The sequence below is a fragment of the Aedes albopictus genome, chromosome 2 (genome assembly GCF_035046485.1).
Source record: "Aedes albopictus strain Foshan chromosome 2, AalbF5, whole genome shotgun sequence".
In the NCBI taxonomy this organism is placed as follows: domain Eukaryota; kingdom Metazoa; phylum Arthropoda; class Insecta; order Diptera; family Culicidae; genus Aedes; species Aedes albopictus.
Window position 1 is genome coordinate 435609320 of NC_085137.1, and position 9057 is coordinate 435618376.

Consider the following 9057-nt stretch of genomic DNA (forward strand, 5'->3'; position numbering starts at 1 on the left):
TGTTTAAAGCCAGCAAAAGAGCTGTCATATGCGGCGTCGCGACGTCGCAGCACTTTGAGCGATATTGGGCGATTTTCAGCCGATTTTTTTTAATTTTTTCGATTTTTTGAGTTATATAAGATTTTAACCATTTTGATGAGAATAGTTAGCTTAAAACGAGTTAAAATGCGCTAAAATGTCTAAAACCATGGAAAATGGAGAAAATCCGATAAAATTGATTTTATTCCAATGAAATATTTTTAATCGTCAAAAAATATGCAACCCAAAGAAAATTACGTTTTATCGCATGGTAATTGACCCAAATAGATTTGTGTCGACCCCCTCGCCTAAATGTTCCTGTTTGACATACACGGTAAACAAAATTTACCCAAAATTTAGTGCTAAACAAGGAGTGTTGCAAAAATTATTAAAATTTTTGAAAATATATTTTATGGGCTTAGGAATACTTAAAAAATGAGTAAACATGTCGTTTTAATCAATGCTTGATCGAATTATGCAGAAATTGAGATAGGCCTTTAGGAGCCTATTAGCGAACTTGTAACTAAAAAGCGTTGCAACGAGCGGGTTTGCAACGAGCGAACGGCCGCTGTACAAACTTTAAATGCATTTAAAATATACACAGAAAAAAATGTTGTGTAATATTACATCTGGACTGCTGTAGCCCGATCAATCCGTCGGTTGCATGAATATTACATAGGACGATGTACACATAAGAACAAAAGATTTTACATCAAAACGATGTAATCGTACGTACATAGGAATCGTGATTACATAACATTACGTGATTACATCGGAATGAGTTATATCGGGCGGGTTGCATTTATTTTTTACTGTGTTAGTTCCCGGACTCCAAAAGTTATGAAATTTTGGATTTCGACTAATTTTTGGGCATATAACCCGGATACCCCTAAAAAACCCAATTAATCGACTGTAAATCATCCTCTGGTCAAAATTCACAACTTTTGCCCGCTGTGCGGTGCAGCGACGCGTAAGTTCCCCATCGAACACGCTGGCACCCAGGCCTCCGCCCACGAAAAATTACGAAAGAGAGCATAAAACAAAAATAGCGATAACCTCTCTCCAACCGACGAGCGTCGTCTCGTCGCACCTGCGGCTGCGTTGGTACCCGTGTCCCTCGTCTTTTGGCCCGTCACCGGCAGCTGCTCCCGATAGCTCCCGATCGCATCAGCACGCAGTGATCAAAATAGAACAACACGTCGGGGCGAGAGTAGTGACAGAAAAATAAGTCCAACATGGCACCACCGGGTACCGGGAAAAACAAATCCCATTCGGGCGCCGGTAAACGAGGCAGCACGGCTGGCCACGGAGCAAAACCAACCAAGGTAACGTTGTGGACGCACCTGCAGAAGCAGTATCTGAATGTGGCATTCGTGAAGTCGCTCATTTTCGACCCTGCCCGGCTTCCGCTGGTGTCGTGGCTCATACTGGCTGCCGAGCTGGTGCTGAATGTTTTTGTGGTGCAAAATGTGCCGTACACGGAGATCGACTGGAAGGCCTACATGCAGGAGTGCGAAGGATTTTTGAATGGGACGACTAATTATGCGAAGCTGCGTGGTGAGTTGGCCAATAAACTTGTGAGATTTTTCATAGAGATAATCAACCTTGGACTTCTTAAACCCCTTGCAGGTGATACCGGGCCGCTGGTCTACCCCGCAGGTTTCGTCTACATCTACAGTGCTCTGTACTTCATCACGTCCCACGGTCATAACATCCGACTGGCACAGTACATCTTCGTAGGCATCTACATGGTACAGATGTGGTTGGTTCTGCGGCTTTACAGCAAGACCCGGAAGCTACCTCCCTACGTGCTGGTCATTACCACTTTTACGTCCTACCGGATCCATTCGATTTACGTCCTGAGGCTGTTTAACGACCCAATAGCGATTCTATTCCTATACGTTGCGATAAATCTCTACATCGACAACCGGTGGACATTGGGCAGTATTTTCCTCAGTTTGGGCGTCTCCGTGAAGATGAACGTTCTGCTGTTCGCCCCGGCAATCTTCCTGCTCTTCCTAACTAATCTGGGCATTGTGAAGACAATTGGGCAATTGGCTGTTTGTGGTATGATACAGTTGCTTCTTGGAGCTCCATTCTTGATGACACACCCGTGGCAGTACCTGAAAGGTAGTTTCGATCTCGGCCGGATCTTTGAACATAAATGGACCGTCAATTACCGTTTCCTGGAGCGGGAGATCTTTGAGAACAAGACGTTTCACCTGGGCCTGCTGGGTCTGCATGTACTGTTGCTGATTGCTTTTGCCTCACCTTGCTATAAGTACTTCCAGAACTACTGCCGCCTGCGGCATTTGGAAACCATGTTCGCTCCGCAGATTGCCGCCAAAAACCGTGAAATGGCCTTGGAGAAAAAGAAGAAGAAGGAGAAGCCAAAACCCGCCCCCAAAAAACCAGAAGAAAAACTAACCAAAGAGCAGGAACAGTTCCTGGCATCTTTCGAGAAGGGCATCAAGAAGATGGCCGGAAAGGAATCCACTCCGGTCAACAATACCCCAGAATCTCCAGCCGAGGAGGAAGTTCTGCCGAGCAAGTTCTCTATCCACTTCGACCGTGCCACCCAGCTGGCGCTTCTACCCATCTTCCTGTCCAACTTTATCGGAATCGTGTGCGCTCGCAGTCTGCACTACCAGTTCTACGTCTGGTACTTCCACAGCCTGCCCTACCTGACCTGGTTCACCGAGTACAGCACCAGCCTGAAGTTCCTGCTCCTGTTGCTGCTGGAGTTCAGCTGGAACACCTACCCGAGCACAGCGGTAAGTAGCCTCATTCTGCACACCTGCCACATCATCCTGCTGGTCGGAATCGGGAAGAAAATGTTCCGCAAGATTCCGGAACTGTCCCAAGTGGCCAAAGCCACCGACTGAAACTGGGCCAAGGTTTAGTTCAGGATGGTAGAGGAGAAACGATGTGCCAAAACACTAAAAGACGACAACGGGAAGGGCAACGAAATTGATGCATTTTGCGCGTGCGATAATGTGCCTTTAGTGCTTCAGGATCTTAAGCTTAAATAGAATCGAATGCGAACAGTTTTCGATTAGGGTTTTCTTATATTTTTCTGTGTATTTTTGTTTTGTAGAGTAGGGTTTTTATTGACCGATTTCTGTGTTTGATGTGTTTATTACAATAGCGTAATAGAGCTTTAATTTATTTGATGTGAAAAGATCGGTGCTTCAAATGGCGGAACTTAAAAGAAACTCCTTTTTCACCGTTCGCGTTCCGAAGATATGATTAAATCAAATCAAAATTTGGTTATTATACTGTTGATTGGTACGAGAGCATTTTGGGTACGAAGAGTTACATCCCCGGTGTTGCAGGAACTTTGTTAGACTGAACAGAAAGCGTGGAGAAGCGGTCATCGAGCGGCTATCTTCCGCCAAAACTGTGGTACCAGTAATGGACTGGGAACAGGATTTATAGTGTTGGGCAAGATGCGTCAACGTGTGATCAGGTGGCAGCCGATCAACGCAAGGATGTGCATGTTGAGAATAAAGGGCCGTTTCTTTAACTACAGCATCATCAACGTCCACTACCCACACGAAGAGAGACCTGATGACGAGAAAAAGGCGTTCTGCACGCAGTTAGCGCAAACATGTGATGGTTATTTGGCGCGTGACGTGAAAATCGTTGTCGGCAGCATAAACGCGCAGGTAGGAAGGGAGGAAATGTACAGACCGGTAATCTGGCGAAACAGCCTGCATGCCGTATCGAATGATAATCGGCCAGCCAGTCCGGATTACTTTCTTCCTCCGCAAAGACATCCATAAAACCACCAGGAGTTCACCCGACCATCAAACAGGAAACCAAATCAACCACGTTATAATCGACTGTAAATTCTTCTCAGATATGACCAATGTCCGCACATACCTCAGTGCGAATATAGATTCGGATCACTACCTAGTCGTGGTATGCTTGCGCTCAAAACTTTTGATTAGTGATGTACCGAATAGTACTATTCGGCCTTCGGCCGAATACCGAATAATTCGAATTTTATTATTCGGCGAAACGAATATTCGGCCGAATAATCGGTCAGATATTCGGCCGATTTTCTTGTTAAAATCTCGTGAAGTTATTGTAAAGGGCATCTTTGTTTTCAAGAAAGTAGAATTTGAAAGCCAGCATCTTCAGAAAAGTTTTAACATCACAGAAAAAGTAACTTTTTGCAAATAAAATGCTTCGAAAATCCACTTCACAATTTACTAAATTCTTGATTTAGTGTGTTGTTGCTATGTTTAGTCATTATTCGGCCTATTCGGTATATTCGGCCGAATAATACATTTAATATTCGGCTAAACGAATATTCGGCAAAATCGAAAATAAGCTGATATTCGGCCCGAATATTCGGCCGGCCGAATATTCGGTACATCACTACTTTTGATGGTTATTACCAGCACGCGTCGAAGTCGAACACCGCGATTCAACTTCGAGCGGCTGCATAACGTAGAAGTGGCTCAAGGCTACGCGCAGCAGCTAGCAGTGGCCCTACCAACGGAAGAGCAGCTTGACGCAGCTACACTTGAAGATGGCTGGAGGTACATCCGATTTCCCATAGGCTGCAGCACTAGGCTTCGCGACTCCGAATCACAGAAACAACTAGTACGACGGCGTTACAGACAGGCGCGGAACAGGCGATGGAAGAGCTGTACCGCGCTAAGGACACACGAAAGTTCTACGAGAAGCTGAACGGCTCGCGCAGAGGCTTTGTGCTACAAGCCGACAGTGAATCAAAATTCAACCATCGCGCAACAATAACGACAATGTCGCAACCTGAGTTTGTTGCGACATTCTCCCAATGCAACATAAGATTGTCCCAACCTGAACAGAATAGGACAAAGATCGTGCACCACGAGTTTAAAGATTTTTAAGGCTTGCATTGTGAATTTCGAGCGGTAACTTTGAGTCGGTAAACACTGCAACACTGCTGAAGATGTATCATCAAAAAGTTTCGATTTTGGGTTGGTAATAATTGATTATTCACGAGTTGAAAAGTGCACAACAAATTCAGGTTCCGTTTTGTCTGCAACAAACATTTTCGAGATCATGTCATTATCTGTTAACAGTTGGGTTGGGATAAAGAGTAATCGCCGCGTCCTCTTTGTTGCTTGTTTCGTGCCTCTTTTGTCTGACAATTCTCTTAACTGCAAGCCGACATGTGCCGAGATAATCACGGGAATCTTCTCACGAACGAGCGTGAGCTGGCCGAGAGGTGGCGGCAGCATTACGATGAGCACCTCAATGGCGTCGTTGCAAGAACCGAAGGTGGTGTGGTAACAGATCTAGGAGTACGTGCGCAGGACGAAAGATTTCCAGCCCCTAACCTCCAAGAAATTGAAGAGGAGATTAGTCGGTTGAAAAACAACAAAGCGGCTGGAGCAGATCAACTACCAAGCGAGCTACTAAAATACGGTGGAGAAGCACTGGTGAGAGCACTACACTGGGCCATTACCAAGATTTGGGAGGAGGAAGTATTACCGGAGGAGTGGATGGAAGGTATCTTGTGTTCCATCTACAAAAAAAAGCGACAAGTTGGATAGCGGGAACTACACTGAACGAAACTCCCCGCCCAAGATCGACTAAGAGGCGATACGATCACGCCCCTTAACGACCTTTGGTCGGAAACCGTATGGTCCACCGACCGAATGATGTCATCCTAAAACCGGATGACAGTGATATGAAAAATGAATGTCAACCATATGGTCGGGCAACCTTGTTTTTTAGCGATTGATAACAATAATGTCACCGCTATCTTTTTCAAAAAATGATGTGCTTTGTGACCAGGATGCCCTCGCGGGCATCCTTTAAAAAAAAAAGATGGCATGTCCAAGACATGCGACGCTAAATCGTCAACGACCCGGGTGTCACGATCAAGGAACTTGTTACGCTATCGATGAATAAATTCGGTGCAACTGAGCGGCCTACGCTCTGCAACTAATAATCATTTACACAGCGTGCGTCGACTCATACGCGAACAAGATGATCGTCATCGGCTTTTTAGGATGATTGCCGTATGACTGATTCGTCATTCGAGAACACGATTTTGGTAATTTGGAATGGATGGTCGGACAAATCAGTCGATTTCGGGATGGGGTTTTCGTTCAGTGTATCGCACGATCTCTCAAATCACCGATTGCCAGAGAGTTCGTGGGGCAATATCAGGCTGGATTTATGGGTGACCGCGCTACGACGGACCAGATGTTCGCCATCCGCCAGGTGTTGCAGAAATGCCGCGAATACAAAGTGCCCACACATCACTTGTTCATCGATTTCAAATCGGCGTATGATACAATCGATCGACAACAACTATGACAGGTTATGCACGAATACGGATTCTCGGATAAACTGATACGATTGATCAAGGCGACGATGGATCGAGTGATGTGCGTAGTTCGAGTATCAGGGACACTCTCAAGTCCCTTCGAATCTCGCAGAGGGTTACGGCAAGGTGATGGTCTTTCGTGCTTGCTGTTCAACATTGTGTTAGAGGGTGTAATAAGGAGAGCGGGGATAAACACGAGTGAGACGATTTCCACGAAGTCCGTTCAGCTGCTTGGTTTCGCTGATGATTTTGATATTATTGCTCGTAAATTTGAGACGATGGCGGAAACGTACATCCGACTAAAGAGTGAAGCCAGGCGATCCGGATTAGTCATTAATGTGTCAAAGATAAAGTACATGATGACAAAGGGCTCCAGGGAGGAATCTCCGCGTCCGCCACCCCGAATTTATATCGACGGTGATGAAATCGAAACGGTTGAAGAATTCTTGTACTTGGGCTCACTGGTGACCGCCGACAACGACACCAGCAGAGAAATTTAGAGACGCATTGTGGCAGGAAATCGTGCTTACTTTGTGTGGGACACGAGTTGCCATCCCTAACAGACATGATCCACCCACATCAATCCGAACATACTTCGGATCCCGAAGCATCACAGCCGACTGGGCAGCCGATGGAGTCGACGAAGCGACAGACCATCAATCGTCCTCTTTCGTTCACTGACTGACACCACGTGCGGACGTACGGGTAAGTTCTCCCGCTCGAGCAATCAATTCGGCGGACTAATTCGGACGGCCAATTCGGCTGGCATGTTCTGCCGGTTTGTCATAAAAATGGCAAACAAAGCAGGAACTGGAAACGATTAATATTGCAAAGCGGATTGAGACTACCGTATCAAATGCCGAGAGTGGATAGGGATATCTACAAAATAAAATGGAATGAGACGCTTGAATCAGAAATGAGGTTAGGAATTTATTTACGACGAAAATTTATGAACGGATTGAGACTACCGTATCGAGATGCTGGAGTGGAAAGGGATATCCACTGAGGACAAATGCAGTGACATGAGGGAAAAATATGTTTCACGACAAAAAAAAGTTTGAACGGATTGAGACAACCGTATGGAGTTTTATAGTGGAAAGGGATATCCACTGAGAGCTAACGCATATTATCTTTAATTTGAATAGCATGAGGTGCTACGACGAAAACTTTTGAACGGATAGAGACAACTGTTCAAAAGAAACACTGCTTAATTGAAAAATCTCTCATTGTTAGGTCAGCTAGTGTTTGAACAATTTTTCATGGTTCAATTAGAGGTTATATAATCATGGGACCGGATTTGCAAGGCATTGTTAGAGCTGCCAAGCTACGCCCAAATCTCGACAACTCTGGTTGCTATACCAGATTTGTAAGCAACGTGGACACGCACTTGAAGTCGATGACCGACACATCATCTGAACACGAGGCTTTCATTGGGATGTGCCAGATGAAAGGTGAGTCTGTCGTTACCTTTCATTCTAGACTCACAGAAAAGGTAAGGTTATGTGGATACAGCCCAGATGACCAAGACCGCTTCGTTCGAACGCAGCTGCTCAAAGGCATGCGCAACAAAGAGTTGGCCAAAACGGCTCGTACGTTTGGGTATGACACTAATTACATTGTGCAATCCGCAATAAGAAACGATGCATACGAGACAGATAACAGACCGGACGACAATCACGAACAAGCTGCCTATGCCGTAGCCCATCGAGATAACGAGGAAAGGCGCTACGGAAAAAACGTTCCGAAGGCGCAAAGTCGTGTAGGATCGATGGGACCCGACCAGAAATCGGCAAGATATGGTCAGAACGAAGGAAAAAGTTGTATCCTTTTCCAGCACGCGAAACTGCTATATCTTTCATAAAAGGCGTCGAACTGTCATTTATTTTGATAAACAAAAAACATCTGATCCAGCCAGTATTCCAGTTTTGGCAAAGAATACAGGAACGAAGATTGGCATCTGAGATATGCGCAAAACTAGCTGCTGGAAATCCACTTATTCATTTTGTCATAAATTCATTGAAATCTTCGAAATAACACATCCACGTTTCACATATCGTCCTCCTTTTATATTTAAAGCCCTAAAACGTATTTTCGACTTGAGTTTACAAAGTTTTATTACAATTTATGTCCTCCACGTGCTGCCAGTCTAGACCTATGAGGTCTTTGTTTTACTTCACTGCAATGAAAAATGGTATATGTGGTACCTTGTGGCATGCACATAATAAATTATTGTGTTACTTCATTACGTTTAGCGTGTATGTTTACATTGAGTATCTGTCATATGTGGAGATGTTGTTATTGTTGTCTGGAGTGTGAATCATTGTATGTAATATTGAAGTATCGGTAATAAAGTGTATACAAATAATGAATACAGTTGTTGAATAATCATTACAGAGAAAGATTCTCACATTGGCGACGAGAACGGTGAACAGTGTATGTGAAATTAGTTTAATTTCGGTTCGGGAAGTGTTGTCTTTGGAAAAAGAAAGAGATGAGTGGTGTGTGTGGTGCATGCAGAGTGGTGATGACCTTCAGGTGATGACTTGTGATTGAATTTCAACATTGGAATCAAAAAGGTAAATATTGTGTACTAACTGTTGAATCAAACAATGTATTTGTACCTTCGACTAATGACAATAATCAACCTGTGAGAGATTTTGATGGTGATCAGTATTGTTTAGTTCAAATCGATGACAATCACTATT

General features: G+C 44.5%; 1 protein-coding gene across 1 annotated transcript; it reads left to right on the plus strand.

The window, feature by feature from the left end:
* The first annotated feature begins 1084 nt into the window (after positions 1-1084).
* LOC109415735 (lethal(2)neighbour of tid protein 2) lies at positions 1085-3199 on the plus strand. The gene is made up of 2 exons (XM_019689662.3): positions 1085-1575; positions 1648-3199. The coding sequence occupies exons 1-2, from the start codon at positions 1254-1256 to the stop codon at positions 2901-2903; spliced, it is 1578 nt and encodes a 525-aa protein (XP_019545207.2). The 5' UTR covers positions 1085-1253; the 3' UTR covers positions 2904-3199.
* The last annotated feature ends 5858 nt before the right edge of the window (positions 3200-9057 follow it).